Source organism: Chiloscyllium plagiosum, unplaced genomic scaffold (genome assembly GCF_037043375.1).
Source record: "Chiloscyllium plagiosum isolate Xiang-an unplaced genomic scaffold, Cpla_swu_hap1 HiC_scaffold_24, whole genome shotgun sequence".
Classification (NCBI taxonomy): domain Eukaryota; kingdom Metazoa; phylum Chordata; class Chondrichthyes; order Orectolobiformes; family Hemiscylliidae; genus Chiloscyllium; species Chiloscyllium plagiosum.
This window is the reverse complement of record NW_028270162.1, coordinates 42,996,193-43,015,525: the sequence shown is the minus strand read 5'-3', so window position 1 is coordinate 43,015,525 and position 19,333 is coordinate 42,996,193. Positions and strand designations below refer to the sequence as shown.

Here is a 19,333-nt window from a genome sequence, read left to right as displayed (position 1 = left end):
AGTGGGAATCAAACAGCCGGTTAGTTATTTTTTCTGGGAAATTGAATACTTTTCAAGGGAGAAGTAATGACTGTAGGGAAGGGCAGCCAGCTTAGTCTTGATTATACAAAACTTTATTTATAAATACAATTCTGAAGAGACTTATTTACTTATCTAAAACTCAAGAGTTGCAATTTAAGAATTTTTAAGACTTTATTTAGGAAACCAAATACTTTGATCAAAATGAGTTTGTGTAGGATATGTTATGAAAATTAGTATTTGATGGAAATATAGCTAATACTAAAGAAGTGTTAACTTTCTTGATCAAAAACAAAAATCCTAATTTTTTTCTGTTTGAGAGAAATATGAGTTATATGACGTGAAATTTTCATTTTTGGGCATTGGATTTTGAAATAGAGGCGGAGGGATTTGGTTTAGTCCTTTTTGACAGTTTTGTTGAAAAGTCAAACTAATTCTAGAACAGTGACCTAAATAAGTCATTGCTAGATGGTATAGACTTCAGCCAATTGTCTTGCACATCCCACTGGTGTTAATGGATAAGCTGTTTATGCTTTTGAGCTTATGACAGGCATGCTAAGTACATCAAAGCTGTTAGTTTTTATTTTGACTTCCGAGCAGAAGAATAATGTTTTACAGCCCAGGTTAAACAAGAGCACAGTCCAGTTCCAAAGAAAAGTTTTCTTTTTTCCTAAAATAATTTTTTTTTTATTTCACAGGGGTGGTCACCTCAGCACAAGTGATTTTTTTTTTTCCCCCAGTTTGTTTCCAAGCCAACAGAGTTTGTGTAGAAGTCTTCAAGTTCTTAGAACTAATAAATTTCAGGCCATCAGAATTGAAAGGTTCATATCAACAGACTCTAAAGAAAGCATGCGAAAAGGGACTTCATAGTTCAAAGGGAAGAATCTGGAAAGTAACCATTTTAGTTAATGACTTTAAAAAGCAGAATTGCATAGTGTTGGAAAACAGGTTGAAGCTCTTTGCTTGAGATATTTGTAATCCTAGTATTTTTTTTTAACTTTGGTGTAATGCATGTTTTTGTTTGGAAAAGAATATTTGCATTCTGTGACTTTCAGTAGCTAGCCATCACTTTAACAAATTACAAAAATTTAAATACATAATCTATTATGCCAAGTGTCATTCTAGCATCTGACTTGTCCAGTGTGATCATAACACTTACTTGTATAATTTGTGGTTAGTTCCTGTTGAAATTTTGAGAGTGTACTTGCATGGGAAGTTTTTGTTTGGGATTTAATTTGTTTATTCCTGTTCATCCTCGATGGCTTCAAAGATTTGTTGAGGGATGTAGTAAGAGCTTAAATCTCTTTTTGGCCAATGGCACTTTGCTACTACATCTTGATTAATGTGCTCCTATTGCATTTGCAAATGAAACACTAGTGCTTCTAGACTTGACACAGAAACTGGCTCACTTTGTATTAAAGTGCTGAAGTCTGTTCATATGGCATTCATGCCTTAGTGATTGTGCTTTCATGTGTTTCTGTTTTATCTTCCCAAACCAAGCTAAAATATGCTTGAATGTGTTTATGCAGTAGCCACAAGAAAACTCTTGCATTTTCATTGGCCTGCAATAAAATGCCACATTGTGAATAGACATGCATACAGCTTTTGTAATGCAGTCTATTTTCAGCTACGTAAAAGTTGTGTTATAGTTAATTGTGTTTTTGCAGAACTGAATTTGGGAAAAACTTGCAAGGAATTCTCTGTGTGGTGAGTGTGTGCTGTTAAAAGGCATAATTGATACAGTTAGCATTAATATATTAAGCAGGAGGTTTGATGAATACATGAGGGAAAGAAATAGATCTTGGGGGCAAGGCAAAAGTTTAAGTGGGGAGAACCTTATTTGGGGAAGGATTAGCATACTTTGTTTGAACTGGGAGGCTGAATTGAGCAAAGTTCAATCTAAATCACTTGTTGATAGGTGGCAAATAGATGATGGTACTTCACAAATACCCATGTTACACATGCAAAGTATTGATAGAAATCAAATTTGTAGGAAGTACTCCATTAATGACCTTTATTACACTGGAATAAGTGGTGGGGTTGCATTTCAGAATGTTAGTCATTGCTGTGTTCAATAATTAAAACAACAGTACACAATATAAATATTTTCATATGTTCATGTTAAACATCATTTGGTTGTAGTAAACATCTTGATCTGAGGGTAAGCAAGTACTTAGAAATAAATGGAATTTGTCAACATGGTTACTGTTTGGCCTGTCTAGCAGTTTCAACTGAAGCTTGATCCAACTTGTAAAAAATAATTGTGCCAAATTGTATTGGAGTTTCTTCTTGCATGTTATGAAATTGTAGAATTGGTGTTTAAAATGCAAATGTATATATCAACTGCCATTTAAGTCAGTAAGCTGTGTCACAACGGCTGTTTAATAATATAGTGTATGTTGCTGTTGGGGTTTTATATTAGTAGCGTTGGCATAGTAAAACACCCTGTTCATTTCACAGGAGTGGTATCAAATTTAATTTGACACGGAATCTTTGAGGCGTTATTAGTGATGAATTTGAGGGAAGTTTTGAGAATGTTGAGCTGGAAAAACAGAATTCCAGAGTGTTGTCATTTGTATAAGTGCCAAAGTTGAAGTTCTACAGGATCAGCTTTCTGATTGAGCTTCAAATCGCATGGGAGAACAATCTGTAACCCAGTGGTATTGTCCCTACCTCTGAAGTGAAGTCAAATCCCACCTATTCCAGAAGTGTCATAATATCTCTGAACAAGTTGATTTCGAAGATACCTAAAAATAGGGAAGTCTGTACAAGAACTTGAGGTAGTGTCCGGAGTATCACTTGCAGTTTTGGTCTCCTGCTTAAGCATGGATGTATTTTCACTTGAGTTAGTGGAGAAAAGATTTGCAAGTTTAATTTCTGGGATGAAGGTGTTAGATTTAAATCACTGTAATTTAGAAGCATGATGTGTAATCTTATTGAAACATTTAGACTTTGAGGAAGCTTGACTAAGTGGTTGCTAAAACAGTGCTTCCTATTGTGGACAAGGGGCAGAGCTTAAAAAAAAAGTGGTGTCTCCTTTTTAAGATGGAAGTGGGCTATTTCTTATCCATATTATCAAGTCTCCTACTATACTCATAATGTTGGTTACATTCCCAAGTATTACACAGCTTTGTAATTGTCTGGTCCCCTCCTCAAGTCGAGGTCAATGAATGCAAGGTAAGCTAATGGTCCTGATACCAAACATGAAGGACACCACTATATGTTTCTCCCAATCTGAAGTACAACTGTTTGCCTTACTCTTGTCTCCTGCAAGCCAATTTTAAATAAATAACTAACTGGTAAGCAGAACTTAACTTGGCTAAAAGGAGAGGTATGGATGTTGAAGCTTTTTGTCTTGCACTTGTCAGAATCCTAGTCCTAAATAAGTGGAAAGTGAAAAGCTTTAAATACTAGTAACTGTTTTAGCAGTGTTTAAGCCAATTTTAGCCAATTTGTGTATGTAATCTAGTTTTAACGATAAAAATATAGCACTAAGTAGTACTGAGTGCAGTTGCATGACAGTTGTCAATCTTGTATGCCCTCCAGTTAAATGTACAATATCTTACGGCATTCCTTTTTTTTTGAAGAATTCTTTACACTTCTTTAGTACTTTAGTCAACATTTAATCCTTGAACTGTCACCAAAGTAGATTTTGAATTTGTCAATTTTGCTACTTAGGTTGTCATGTAAAAATTTGCTGACCTAGAACCCTACAGGGCAGCACTGACTATATTTGAAAGGTGTTTTATTGTCAATTTTGTGGGTCCAGGTGTGCTGTTGCAAAAGTTGCTGTATAACTGCAAATTTTCTAACTCTAGCTTTAGTAAGGGAATCTGAAACTGATAATGAATTTGATGTTTTAAACCCTGTAACTCGTTTCACAGTATTCACAGTTCTCTTTTTTTTAATCTCTAATAATCTGATTATTTTACTTTACTAAATTGATGCAAACACAGAAGACTTCCTCCACCCCATCCACATTCCTAAACTGAATTCAAATCCAAATAGTGCTGGGATGGGAATTAGGAATTGTGAATGAAAGCCATTGTCTTGGCTTTCTAAGAATAAGCCAATTGAGAGTCTCAATTTGCTAGAATAGATTTAACAAATAGTTATAACTTGTCCTGTGTCAGTCAAGTTTTGCAAGTGTATTTTGAATAAAGCTGATAGCTAAATCTCTCATTAAAAGTGCTTACCGTGTTGTCTTAAAAATATTGCACACAAGTGTGTTGTCACAACTGACTCTATGAACTAGAACCATAAGCTGTGTTGTTTTGAGATGAGCAAGTTTCTCAATTTTTGTTTATTATAGTGGGTTGTGTGTATTGTCACAAGACTGACATTTCTTGGCCATTCTTAAATCTCCTTTAATGTCACTTCTGAACTTCTGAAAATTATTTCTGGTTAGAAGTTTTCACAAACAAAAGTCCACAGCACCACTGAGGTTCTTTTCTCCCTCTGACATTTTAAACAATGTTAACTATGCTCTGAATCCACAGAACCACCTTTTTGTATTGTTTTAATACTGGGCTAATTAATAAAAAAAAAATGTACTTTTGTATTTATCTATTTTTAACAGCAAGCAAGCCTGCATTCCAGACTAGATCATGACTAGAATGGGCCTGATTTTGTTTGGATTGGGGAGTGTTTAGCAAGATGCCCAAAAGTAATTGGAGGAGGGAAAATTCCATACCACTAGCATGTGGAAGAACTGGTTGTGTTTCATTCTGTGTCCATTTCACATTTTTGAAAGTGTTTTAATCTGAGTTTCTGCATGCCTTCCTTTCCTATCACTTGGAATTATGTGTGTAATGTACTAAAATTGTTTAGATATCTCTGCTGTACGTAGTCGGTAGTCAATCTATAGTCATTGCTTCTCCAATGATTAAATGTAAGCATATAAAGGGATGTCAGAAGCTACAGACAGTTTTAAGATTAATTTATTCATTTTTAAATTAATTCAGGTACCTTTGTGTGAACTGCGAGATCCAAGAACAGCAACTATCCACGAAAGACACAATAAAGTCCTGATAAGGAACAAGTCGCTTCGGTGAATTATTTTTGAAGGTATGTTTGACTGCTTAAGAGTATTTTTCTGGTAATGAAAAGTGAGCAACCTTATGAGTTCAAAAAATTTGACATTACATTGTTGAAGTTGTTCTTTAATGTCTGTATCTTAGACCCCAATGTTTCAGCCTTAATCTTTGGAAGTGTACTGGCCAATTTTATGTGCAATTTTTGCACAGATGATGTGATTATTTTATGCCCACAGGTATTTCTTTACAGAAGAAAATCATACAAACCTTGGTTTCAAATTAATTCCCACACTGATTAGATGCTACCAATTGGAGACAAATTCTAGCTAATTGAGACTGTAGTACTAAATATTCAAACCATATTTAAAGTACACTACAAAAAACAGACTATTGTAGAATTTTTTTGTGTATTTCTTGTTTTAAAACTAGATATATTTATTTGTTCAGACATCTACTTGTTTTCTAACCAGTATATATTTGTGTATTAAAACTGATAGTGACAATGATGCAATCATTGGAAATGACCCAAGCAAGATTTTCACAAATATTTTAAAATTGTTTTTTAAAAAACACAAACGTAATACAACCTCCCATCCAGCAAAGATAATTAGCTTCAAGTAAAGCTAAAAGTTTTACTTTGTCTAAAAAGTTGAACTTAATAACTTAAGAATAGAATAGAAAGGATGTCAGTGGGATTATTTTTCAATTTTTGGTATGGGGCTTTTCTTTTTCATGAGGTGAGTGTGTTGATAAAGGCTAGTGCTTGTTGCTCATTGTAACCGATTTTTATCTGAGTTAGTCACTAGACCATTTCAGTGGGCCTTTAGATTAGATTCCTAACAGGCCCTTCGGCCCAACCTACCCTCCGAAGAGTGACCCATTCCCCATATTCACCCCTAACTATGAGCAGATTAGCATGACCAATTCACCTAACTTGCACATATTTGGATTGTGGGAGGAAATCCACGCAGACACAGGGAGAATGTGCAAACTCCATACAGTCAGTCACCCAAGGCAGGAATTGAACCTGCGTCCCTGGCGTTGAGGCAGCAGTGCTAACCACTGTGCCGCCCATTAAGGGTCAACCACATTGCTGCAGATCCATAGTAGCATGTAGGCCAGATCAGGCGAGAATAGCAAATTGCCTTCCCTAAAGCATGTTCAAGAACCAGATTTTTTTTCCTTTATTTGTAATGACAGTTGGTACTTTCACGTCATTACTAATGCTAGTTTTCAGTTTCAGAATTTATATTCCAATAGCTGCAGTTGAGATTTGAACTGATATCCCTAGTGCCATAGCTTCAGACTCTGGGTGATACCAATTTGAGTTCAGTGGCTGCCCAAGTCCACTAGGCCACCATCTTCCATTAATGCTGCAACTTTCCATGGACTAGCAGCATCAGTGCTTTTGTTTTTTCCAGCTCCCTCAGGCAGCTCTGAGTGAACAGAACCTCTGACGCTTTTTTTTAGATTTCTCTTTTCCTCCACAGTACCAGTGGTAGTACTTATTGTTCCCCAGCACCCATGTTGTGTGTGCACTCAGATGTTTGGACATAGTGATAAAATAAGTCTGTAAATCTTTATTTATATTCCACCACCAGGAAGAAAGGAAACACCCATATGGCCAGAGATCAACAGTGCCCTTCTCATGATCAAATAATGAAGGGGATGGCAGGGATTAAATCAAAATAGACTTGGAGGGGGAAACAATACACTCCCTGCAGTGCCCACCTTTCCCTGACAATCTCACATGTTGGTCGACATCGCGTGCTCCTTCTCCAGGGATACCCGGGCTCTGACGTAACCACGGAAGAGGGGTAGGCAATCGGCCCTAACAACCCCCTCCACGTCCTGTTGCCTGGACCTGTTTATGGTCAGTTTGACTAGGCCCAGGAGTAGACCCAAGAGGAGATTCTCCGACCTACCCTCACCTGCACCGGGTGCCCAAAGATTAGGAACATGGGTCTGAAGTGCAACCAAAAACAGAAGAACGTTTTTAAGAAAATCAAAAGGGGAATGCAAATGCCCACACCCAATATATACATGGTCCATGGACTCCACAGTATACAGAAAAAGTAGTTGGGCTGGGAGTCCGTGAACCACTGCAATCTGTGGTTACAGGGGACTGCTGCATGCAGCACCCTCCACTCCAGATCCCCAAGTGAAAAGGAGAGGACTCCTGTGTAGAGAGCCCTCCTCTGTGGATCCCCACCACCTGGTGGCAAATGGGCATGCCAAGGTGTGTCTGGGCAGTGGATGGTGTGCAGCAGCAGTTGGTACAGGGCCCATTGTTTTATGTCCCTAGAAGGGGCAAAACTAAACCTCCAGAGGTGGCTCAGGATGTAGGGCATAGGCTCCCACAGAACATATGGCGCCTTGGGGCCAATGGGAAATTCCATCCAGGCAGCTGCATCAGTATTCATGTAGTATATGGTGGAAACATTTATTTAAATACAATAATTGCCCAAGCAAATTGCAATGAATACACTGGTAGAGTTGAAATTTGACCACCTTATTTTGAGAGAGGAATGCTGCTGAATGGAAACTTTTTATTCCTGTTGCGCATGTGAATTAAAATAAGTTGTCGGACAAAACAGAATTTTTATGTTGTTTTATTTTCATTCTCTCAGCAAGATCAAAATCTTGCTCGAGATGTAGTATTACGCTTGCTAGCCAAGGATTGATGGGTGATGCTAGTTTGAAATAGAAGTCTAATTAGCAAATTTTGACAAGACTTGTAGCTCAGATTAGGTTCTGGTTGTAAATTTGCTTGCCGAGCTGGAAGGTTCATGTTCAGATGTTTCGTCACTGTACTAGGTAACATCTTCAGTGGGCCTCCGGACGAAGCATTGCTGATGATTCCTGCTTTCTATTTATTTATATGTTTATATCAGCAATGCTTCGTCCAGAGGCTCACTGAAGATGTTACCTAGTACAGTGACGAAACATCTGAACATGAACCTTCCAGCTCAGCAAGCAAGCCTACATCCAAGAGTCTAATTATTGCAGTTTGCAAGACCAGAAATTGAACCTAGAACTTCCCACTGGCTACGTGATGGTCCTTTAGTGTGTTGAATGTGTGCTAATAAAACTTGCGCTGCCCTAAAATAGTTATGCACATTCTGCTCTATTTTATTTCACTTAGATATATTTGGCTATTGCTTTTTATTTTTAAAAAAAAACAATCTATCTACTCCAACCAAAGAAAAGCCATTTAGTAGGAACATTTTTTAAAAAAGCAAATCAATAATAAATATTCAACTCATCCACATTGTTTTTGCTGCCCTATCATGTGGTACCAACAAAAATCTTATCAGTCTAGAATGCACTAGTAATTAAATTTATCCTTTTACTGATAAGCAGGTTGAGGCTTGTATGTACCAGTGAACTTTCATTTCAGGACATAGGTCTGCTTCTCAGCTTTATCAAGGTTAATGTCAGTTAATTGTTTCAAATTTACATTATTTCTGGTTCTACTTAAATCTACACTGAATCTTTTAAATGTATGTACAAGCCACAGTTTAGTTTGACCATTTTGTGTGCCAAAAATAACAACTCGTTCTTTTATATTTGGTCAATCAGCAATTTATTGTTCCTGAATACCACTCTCTTCATATTTAATACACAGTTCTCCCTTTGAGCGAGGTTACTGTTGTTGGCACAATACCCACGTCTGTACTTCAATTTTTTTTTTACTGCATTGTGTTCACAAATATGTTCAGTAACTCTCATTTTGATTACTTGTCCTTTTGTGCTGAACCCACCTAATATCTTAATTATTGCCTGTTCTAGTACTACCTCTGTCCATTATTCTAATACGTGATCTATTCTTTTTACCACTGTCGTTCAGCTTCAAAGGCTTTCAAAGTGATGGGGGAAAAAAATTAAATAATGAAACTAAACCCACTTCCTGTACATGTAAAACATTCTCAATGAAAGAGATGAATTATTATCATAGTAGGTACGAGCTGGTAGGCATTACTGACATGTTACATGGTCACCAAGATGGAAATGAAAGTCCAGGATATTTGATCTTTAGTAGGGAGGCAAATGGTAAAAGGTGAGGTGAACTCAGGATGGAATAGTATCTTGGAAATGCAAACTGAGAAATCGGTCAAGTGGATTTTAAACAAAAAACAAGTGACAGAAAACACAAGTGAAAGTAGTTTATAACCCCATTAAAAGCCATTTTAGAGTAGAAAGAACTAAAGATTAAGAAATTAGAGGCATTTATAACAGTTTATGCAGTAATCATTTGATTTGTCCTATCTTATGGACAGGGTAAAGCAAATTTTGAAGTAATTGTGTAAAAGATGATATTGTGGAATATGTAGAAGTTAATTTGCAGATGAATATAGTGTGGAAACCAGTCAGTGCAAACAAGAATTAATTAATAACTTGATAATGGTGCCTTCAGGAAATTGTGATTATAATATAAACATCATATTGAGTTTGAGAATTATTTCCGAAAGTTCAAAACTTTTGAATTTGGGTCTGAATGGAGTAAACAAGGTATGAGGGGCAATTTGGCTAAGGTAGATTGAAAAAGCAGATTATCATAGTGTGATGAAATGGCAAATTGATTTAATAAATGTTATCATCACAATAGATACTTCTTCTATTTGAAGAATAGACCATTGGGAAAAAATGATCTCATCCGTGCTCAAGATTTGATTACAGGAAGATGCTTAATATAGCTAAAAAGTAATCAAATTGAGGATTGAGAAGGTTATGGAATTTGGCAAAGAAAAATTGGAGGTGGACAGTGAAGCAAGTTACATGAGTACAACGGGATCTTGATCAGATGGGCCAATGAGCAGAGGAGTGGTAAATGGAGTCTAATTTAGATAAATGTGAGGTGCTGCATTTTGGAAAGACCAATCAAAACAGATCTTCTATATTTAAGGTCCCTGGGGAGTGTTTCTGAACCGAGACCTTCAACTGTAGATTCATTGTTCCTTGAAAGTAGAGTTGTCGGTAGATAGTACAGTAAAGAATGCGTTTGGTAAGCTTTCCTTCATTGGTCAGAGTATTGAGTACAGGAGTTGGGAGGCCATGTTGCGGGTATACAGGACATTGGTTAGGCCAGTTCTAGAACATTGTGTGTAATTCTGATCTTCTGATTGGGAAGATGTTGTGAAGCCTGAAAGGGTTCAGAAAAGATTTACAAGGATGTTGTCAGGATTGGAGGGTTTGAGCTACAGGGAGACATTGAATAAGCTTGAGCTCTTTTCCCTCGAGTGTCGGAGGCTAAGGGGTCACCTTAAAGATTTAGAAAATCATGAGGTGCATAGATTGTCTATTTATCCTATGTCTCTTTTTTTCTAGGTTGGAGGTGTCCAGAACTAGAGAGATTAGGGCTAAGTGGGGAGAAAGATTGAAAAGGGACCTGAAGGGATATTTTTTCCACGCTGAGGGTGGTGCATGTATAGAGCTACCCAAAGTGGTGGAGGCTGGTACAATTACAACATTTAAAAGGTACTTGGATGGGTATATGAATGCGAAGGGTTAAGAGGGATATGGGCCAAGTGCTGGCAAATGGGGCTACATTAGTCTAGGATATCTGGTTGGGATGGATTCGTTGGACCGAACGGTCAGTTTCCATGCTATAGATCTGTCTCTGACTGCAAGTACCAGGAAATTTACCGAGAGAATTCGAAAGCTAATGAAGCTTAAGGCTAATTGTTGGAGCATCAAAGGCATCTAAAAGGGAATAGATTGGAGAAACAAATCGTGGATACCTTGGAGGCAAGAGGTTAGAGTGGGGTCTAAGAAAAGGGTCGGCATGAAATAATGGTCATGATATTTAGTGTCTCTCCATCATAGAGAGGCGACCCCTCTGCCTTCTGAAATTGTGCCAGACCAATTATCCAGTATAATTGAGGAACTTGAGATATCGTCAGTCATAGGAAATTAGTAGTATTAGAGAAGTTAGAGGACTTCAAATTTGTCGCATTCTCTAGATAATCCACTTTCTTGAGTTTAGAAAAAAGTAGCTGCAAAGATGGCAGATCATTGTTTGTTTGTTTTTGATCTTGTAGAATCTAAATTTTATAACAGTCCCAGGATGACAATGTGGACATGCAACCACCGTTAAGAAAAGAGAGGTGAGAAAACAATTGGTAAATGCTAGAGTCGAATGTTAAAACCTGTTAGCAGGGCACTTGGAAATTACCATGATTAATTGGAGTCATCTTGAGGATGCAGCAAGCAGACAGGTTGGGGAGAATAGGTTGACTGAAGGATATGTAAATTTTCAGTTAGATATCACCTGAGAGGTTAACAGAAAATTGAGGCAGATTGAAAATAATGACATAAGAATGAGAAACAGTTGTAGGTAGTCCAGTCCCTCAATTCTGCTCCATTACTCAAAGATTGTGACTGATCTCTTGGCCCAACTCCCATTTGCTGCCTGCTCTCCTAACCCTTGAACCCGTCACTATTTTAAAAATCTGTTGTCTCAAATCTATTCGGTGCCCCAGTGGGTCCTCCGCACCATGGTGTTAAATTAGGTGCAAAATACACTGCAAGAAGGGCAAAAATGCCTACAAAGGGATTATAAACAAATCTAAGTCAGGGGCAAGAACACGTAATTAAATATACATTGGAACATTGTGAAGTTGGCCACTTCAGAATGAACATCAGCAAAGTAGAATCACCTTAAGTATCAACTGTCTGGGAAAAGCTGCTATTGAGAGGGACCTGTATACAAGAACCACTATTAATATGAGCTATAGAAAGTAAATGGAATGTAAGATTTTATTACAAACTAAAATCTCTCAATCTTCTCAACACGCTAAAATTTCACTGTTCATCTATACGTTACACTATTGAATGAAAGGCTAGGGTTATAAGAGACAGCTTAACAATATTAATTCTCATTGGCATTGGATGTGAACATAGAGGAATGGTTTGTAAGTTTACAGATGACATCAAAATAGGTGGTGTAGTGGATAATGAAGAGTACAATGGGACCTTGATCAGATGGGTTGAGGTGTAGCAGATGGAGTTTACTTTAGATAAAAGTGAGGTGTTGCATTTTGGTAAGGCAATCCTGGGCAGGACATATATACTTAAGGTCCTAGGCAGTATTGCTGAACCAAGACTTTGGAATGCAGGTTCATAGTTCCTCGAAAGTGGAGTCGCATTTGGTATGCTTGCCTTTATTAGTCATTGCACAGAGGATCTGAGTTGGGATGTCATGGGCTGTACAAGGCATTGGTTAAGCCACTTTTGGAATGCTGTGTTGAATTCTGGTTTCCCTGCTATAGGAAGGATGTTGTGAAACCTGAAAGGATGCAGAAAAGCTTTACAAGGATATTGCCAGGCTTGAGAGTTAGAACTGTCGGGAGAGGCTGAATAGGCTGGGGCTATTTTCCGCGGAGTGTTGGAGGCTGGGGGTGACCTTTATAGAGGTTTATAAAATCTGTGGGTGGCACAGTGGTTAGCACGGCTGCCTCACAGCGCCAGAGACCCGGGTTCAGTTCCCGCCTCAGGCTACTGACTGTGTGGAGTTTGCACGTTCTCCCCTTGTCTGTGTGGGTTTCCTCCCACAGTCCAAAAATGTGCAGGTTAGGTGAATTGGCCATGCTCCCGTAGAGTTAGGTAAGGGGCAAATGTATGGGTGAGCCGCGCTCCGGCGGGTCGGTGTGGACTTGTTGGGCCGAAGGGTCTGTTTCCACACTGTAAAGTAATCTAATCTAATCTAAATCGTGAGGGGTAATACTAGGGTGAATAGTCAAGGTCTTTTCCCTAGGGAAGGGGAGTCCAAAGCTAGATGGCATAGGTTTACGATGAGAGGGGAAAGATTTAAAGGGGCCCAAGAGGCAATATTTTCCCACAGTTGTGTATGTATGTAATGAACTGCAAGAGGGAATTTTGCTCTCTGGTGCAATTTGGAAGAACATTGGCCAAATGCTGGCAAATGGGACTAGATTAATTGAGGATATCTGGTCGGCTTGGACGAGTTGGATCAAAGGTTCTGTTTCAGTGCTGTATAACAGTGACTCTTTTATGTCATGCTAAAACTAACAATGGGTGCTACTGCCTTCTGAAACCTGCAAATTAACAACAGTTGGTGGCTTTACTTCATAGAGTCTAGAGATGTACAGCATGGAAACAGACCCTTCAGTCCAACCCGACCATGCTGACCAGATATCCCAACCTAATCTAGTCCCACCAGGCAGCGCCCAGACCATATCCCTCCAAACCCTTCCTGTTCATATATCCATCCAAATGGCTTTTAAATATTGCAATTGTACCAGCTCCACTACTTCCTCTAACAGCTCATTCCATACATGTACCACCCTCTGTGAAAAGGTTGCCCCTTAGGTCTCTTATATCTCTGTCCCTGCTCCCCCCCACTCCCCCAAACCTATGCCCTCTAGTTCTGGACTCCCTGACCACAGGGAAAAGACTTTGTCTATTTATCCTATCCATGTCCCTCATAATTTTGTAAACCTCTATAAGGTAACTCCTCAGCCTCCACTCCAGGGAAAACAGCCCCAGCCTGTTCAGCCTCTCCCGAGAGCTCAAATCCTCCAATCCTGGTAACATCCTTGTAAATTTTTTCTGAACCCATTCAAGTTTCACAACATCTTTCTGATAGGAAGGAGACCAGAATTGCACGCAATATCCCAACAGTGGCCTAACCAATGTCCTATCCCTGGAGAAAGGAACAAAGTGTACTGAAACTTCCATGTCTGCTCAATAGCATTAGTGAAAACCTTATTCGCAAGTTGATTGCTAGTTTCCTGGCATGACCCTGCATGGTAGTTTTAGATTAGATTAGATTACTTAGTGTGGAAACAGGCCCTTTGGCCCAACAAGTCCACACCGCCCCGCCGAAGCGCAACCCACCCATACCCCTACATTTACCCCTTACCTAACACTACGGGCAATTTAGCATGGCCAATTCACCTGACCTGCACATCTTTGGACTGTGGGAGGAAACCAGAGCACCCGGAGGAAACCCACGCAGACACGGGGAGAACGTGCAAACTCCACACAGTCAGTTGCCTGAGGCAGGTATTGAACCCGGGTCTCTGGCGCTGTAAGGCAGCAGTGCCACCGTGCCGCCCACTAAGTTAAGTTCTGTGGAGTCGTTATCCTCCTGATTTGTTTAAAATGAGCAATGTCAAGACATTTTGCTGAATAAAAAAATATAATTTAAGCAAAGTCCTAGAATCCAATTGGAGATTTTCTGCAGATGATAGGAAGATTAAAAGATCTAAACTGAGATTTTTACAAATGATCTTAATCCACTGAACAAGAATTTCCCTTGTACCAGCACTCTTGCCCTAGATGAATTTGTACTGTTTGAAGTGGCCTCCTTGGGTCAATAATAGAACACTTGATAGATCAAAAAGTTAAGATTGAATAAGATTAAGCAAAAATGTGTGATGGCCAACTTAGTGGTCAAAATATTGGTAAATGTTAGGATTGTGAAATGTATCGAAGGACCAAGAATCTAATGAGGAAATGAACAGAGTAGAAATACAATCTAGCAAAGAACATAAGTAGATTGTAAAAATGTCTACAGGTACATTAAAAGAAATCTTTAGCTAAGATGAATGTCAGGACATGGAAAGCAGTCAGGAGAATTTAGAATGGTGAGCAGCAATATAGCAGAAAAGCAGAGTGTTTATTCTGAGCAAGCTATCAAAGACTTGATGGCTAGGAAGAATAAGTGATTGAAGGAAATTAATTGTACCAGAAAGATTAATGGGGCTGAAATTTGATAAACCAGGACATGAACTGTGTTTGTAACTTATCTTCTGCATGGACCTCCGGTATTTGTGGCAGTATTTTCTGAAACTGGTAGTCAATGCTGTGATCCACATTGGCATCCTGATCAGAATGTGCAGAAGATCAGAGTGGTTACACAGATGTAGCTGCAGAGTATGGAGAGAATGCTGGACCTGATCGTCTACAACTAAGAGTTTTGAAGGAAGTAGTTTCAGAGATGATATGCATTGATGATCAACTTCCACAATTTCATAGATTCTGTAATGTGTCCCACAATTTGTCAGCCTGAAAATGTTACCTGACTATTTAAGAAAAGAGAAAGGGAATGAAAATGGGGAACCACTGATCGGTCAGCCGTGCAACGTTGGAATGCAAAATTCTAGCATCCTTCATGAAGAATGTGTTAAATGGGAACTTTGATAAAAATGATCTGATTGGGCGCATTCACTGATTTGCAAATGGAAAATCGTTGGCCAAGCTTGTTGAGCTTTCTTGATGGTAACAAAATTGACCAAGGGGTATTAGTATATGTGGCATATTTGGACTTTCAGAAGGCTTTTGATCTTCCCTCAAGGAGGTTGGTTAGCAGAATTAAGGCACATTTAACAATCGGTAATGTACTGGCTTAGGTTAAGGATTAGCTAAAAAAATTGGAACTTGTTTATATTGTACCTGGAGTAGTTTTGTAGCTCCTGCCCCACCGAACTCATCTCCTCCAACCAGTACCTGCATTCACAGTAGCAAACTGATTAATGGGGTACCATAAAAATAAGTATTTGGGGGCCTCAGCTGTTTAGAAATGGGGACCAAATATTATAACTTCAAATTTGCAGATAAAACAAAGACAAACAAATGTTGGATAAAGGTGTAAAATGTTTTCAGGAGAATTTGGGCATGCTTAAGGATTTGGTAAGCACATGGCATTTGAATATAATGCTCAAAAATGAAAAATTATTCATGTTGGGTGGAGAGTACTTTTTAAATCGAGAGGTTCAAAAGCGGAGATGTGTAAATGGATTTGGGTGTCCTTATAAGTCAGTGAAGGCGAGCATGGAGGTGCAGTAAGCTATTTGGGAAGTCTCATGAAGTGTTAGCATATATTGCAAGATTTGAGTAGTGACACTTTACTGTAGTTTTATTGGAACTTGTTTATATTGTACCTGGAGTAGTTTTGTAGCTCTGGTCTCCTCTTAAAGAAATTGCTGTAGAGGGAGCACAACAAACATTTGCCAGACTTGTTTGAAGACGGTGGATTTGGCCTGTGAAGAGAAGTTGGGCAAACCAAGCCTCAAGTTCTGAAGAATGAGAGATGATCTTGTTGAAATCCACAAAAATCCTTAAAGGGGTAGACAGGTAAGATGTTTCCCCTGCTTGAGGAGACAATTTAAAAATAGGGGAATGCTGTTTAAGACTGAGATGAGCAATGTTTTAACTCAGGGTGGTGAATCTTTGGAGTTCTCTACCCCAGAAGAGAAGTTCACTCTTCGTATGTTCAAAGTAGAGATTGATGTATTTTGGAGTATCAGTGGTGCAAAAGGTTGTGGGAATACTGTAGGTCAAAAGGCCTATTGTTTGATTAGTTATGATTGTATTAAATGACTGACAGGTCTGAGGCTGAATGGCCTACTACTCTTCTGTTCTTGAATGGAAACTGCTAGTGTTACTGCTAGAAGCAGGTGACTGACAACATAACTGTTTAAAACACAGGGCAAGATATTTATTTTTATTAGATTTTCTGAAATGTGTGTTCTCGTAGTCTCTAAATCAAACGTAATGTATTTGTCTATGATCAAAAATGCATTTTTTACAAAAAGCAATGAAGTAAACCTGAATGTGGTAGTGTCTATTTTATTTCTCCTTTATTGTTCAGGACTTTTTTTTTTTCCCCACAGTTGCTGCTTATAAAAGGCCATTTGTCGATGAAGGGTGAAATTTGTGATCCCAGTACCGATCATTCCAAGGCTTTGAGTGGCAAGAATGCCATCTTCAACACGTAAAGGAGCAGCAAGAGATCCAGAGATTTCAGAACTCTTCTTTAAAGAGGACCCAGAGGAACTGTTTGTTGACCTGCATGAAATTGGGCATGGAAGCTTTGGAGCTGTTTATTTTGTAAGTGAGAACCTTTTTAAACTCATTTATGGACTAGTATCTTTTGAATTGCCAAACACAATTAGTTTACATTATTTTCAAAAACTGTAATATTGGTGAACGGTACTAGTTTAAATAGTTAATCCTACAGGTGCCTGAAATATGACACAATCAACTAATTGGTGGCTTCTGCGTGAGTTTGAGGAACACTAATAATTCAGAATTCTGGGCACTTAATTACTATATGAATTGCATGTAACTCACCTAGTATCTTTTTCATTGTCCTAGGGGAAGGAAGATGTACTGATGTTGAGAATAATCTCAACACTCTACAGAAATGATCAGAAGGTGTGGAAAAGAATAAGTAAGAAGGGCCTCCTGTTGTTGATAGGAATGAGAAATGTTTTTGAGAGGCAGATTAAGAGTTAAAACATTATGAATGAAATAACAAATGGCTTGTATTCCCAAGGGAGGATTAGAAAAAGATTGACCAGAATGCTAACGTGGATGATGGACTTGGGTCATGCGGAGAGACTCTTTGGACCAGCAAAGGCTAGGGGGAGGGGGGCTGGTGGAATTCGAAGTTGTACAAACCTTGGTAACAGAAGCAGTTTCTTTTGTCTAACAAGTGAATCCGTGAATATAGGGCATGACTTTTATTGATATGGAGGTGCTGATGCTGGACTGGGGTGGACAAAGTCAGAAATCAGATTATAGTCCAACAGGCTGCTTTGAAATCTCAAGCTTTCAGCACAAAGCCCCTTCACTGGACTGTAAACTGGTGTTGAGGTATTTTATGATGTTTAAAGTAATCTGTAAAATAACTAGAGAAATTAGAATTGTTTTTATACAAGGAGTTATGATCTGGAATGCACTGTCTGAGAAGATACTAGCAACTGGTTCAATAGTAATTTTTGCAAGGTCTTAAGATGTGAACACTAAGATGTTAAACTGTGAAGTTGCTATGATTGTATGAAAAAAGATAAAAGTTGGGCTAAAAGGACTGCTGTTTTATAGACCCTATTATAGAATATGTTTGTCGAAATCAGGATTGTCCCGAATGTTGGACTTTGGATACCAACTAACATGGTTGAATTAATCAAGCACGCTTGCATTTGCCCTACCTAGAACTCCTGCTCCCCTTTAACTGAATCCTTATCTTCTCACATGTCCCATGACCAGTCTCTGATCGCCAGGAGTTATGTTCTGTGATTGTGGTCCACTTACAACGGAATATAATGGGCAGATAAGTTAAGAACATTTTCCAGTCGAATGAAAGGGGAGGCCAGCTGCTGATAAGCTTCTGACAATCTTCTGGTCTTGCAGTGATTGGGTTTCTTGACACTCGATGCAACTGCCATTCTTGTATGCCATCCTGTTGGAGATGGGATTGTGGAATTGATGGAGGCAAACTTGATTTTGTGCAATATCCCAGTCAAAATGAGAGGTCTTAACAATGGTGAAACAAAGATTAAATGAACAGCAGGTAAGTAAGTGGAAGGAAAACCATCTATGTAGCATCATGAATGCAAATTGAATTAGCTAAGGAACAATTGAAGATGCACAGTAGCAGTCAACAGACCAATTGAATGTTGCATTATGATGCCAAAATATTTGAATGCAAGTTAGAGGAAATATTTGATCCAACTTTCATTTGGTGGTATTCAGTTCTTCTTTCCTGAAGGCTTACAACTGCTGGAGGTACTGATGAACAAGTTTTGGTAAATAAGCACTACTATTGAATGAAGGTTCCTTTCCAATTCGTGTTCAAAAGATTTAGTATGACCTTTTTTTCTGTTGGATTTGTATTCAATGCAGTAATTGAGTTATTTTAGGCTGTACGTTTGGAAAATGGTGCTGGGGATGCCATAGATATGAATGTTGAAAGGGAAGTGCCAAAAACATTGCAGTGTTTTTGAAACATTGAACTGCATGGTATTAAAATAAGTTTGGATATAAGTTTGGCTAAGAGATAGAGGCAGAGCATAATGCTGCTGTGGGGTTTTCTTGGCACTGCCATAAAGAGCATTGCTTTCCTTAAAATACTTTGCAGAATATACAGTTGACAATACCAACTTAAATGACACATTGAATAGAGTTGTATCAAATTTGAGGCGGTCATAGACAGGCAGGTAAAATAAGCAGACAACTGCCAGAACAATTTACTGTAATGCCGAGAAATGTGAAGTGCTGCTGTTTGGGAGAAACAACATGGACGGGCATTGTAATCTAGAAGTGTAGGATTTGGGAGAGTGCAGGACAGTGTGGTGTGAGGATCACTGAAACTGCAAGTATGTTAAAAACCAGTAGGACAAATTGATAAGGCAATTAAAAGAAGCTTATAGCTATTTGGCTTTAAGCCAGGCATTTCATACACAAATGGTCATGCTAAATCTTTTGTCCTTTTTGACCATTGCACTTTTTAAGTATGTTAAGGTTTTGAA

At 38.5% G+C, this 19,333-nt stretch overlaps 1 protein-coding gene across 2 annotated transcripts in view; it reads left to right on the top strand.

Annotated features, from left to right (window-relative positions):
* taok3a (TAO kinase 3a) overlaps nucleotides 1-19,333 on the top strand; it is a 114,396-nt gene that overhangs the window by 11,297 nt on the left and 83,766 nt on the right. For both annotated transcript variants that reach the window (XM_088000112.1, XM_088000113.1), the window contains exons 2-3: nucleotides 4,983-5,085; nucleotides 16,694-16,910. In XM_088000112.1, coding sequence (XP_087856238.1) covers nucleotides 16,779-16,910 — 132 coding nt within the window. In that variant the 5' untranslated portion in view covers nucleotides 4,983-5,085; nucleotides 16,694-16,778. The remainder of the gene's footprint in view (nucleotides 1-4,982; nucleotides 5,086-16,693; nucleotides 16,911-19,333) is intronic.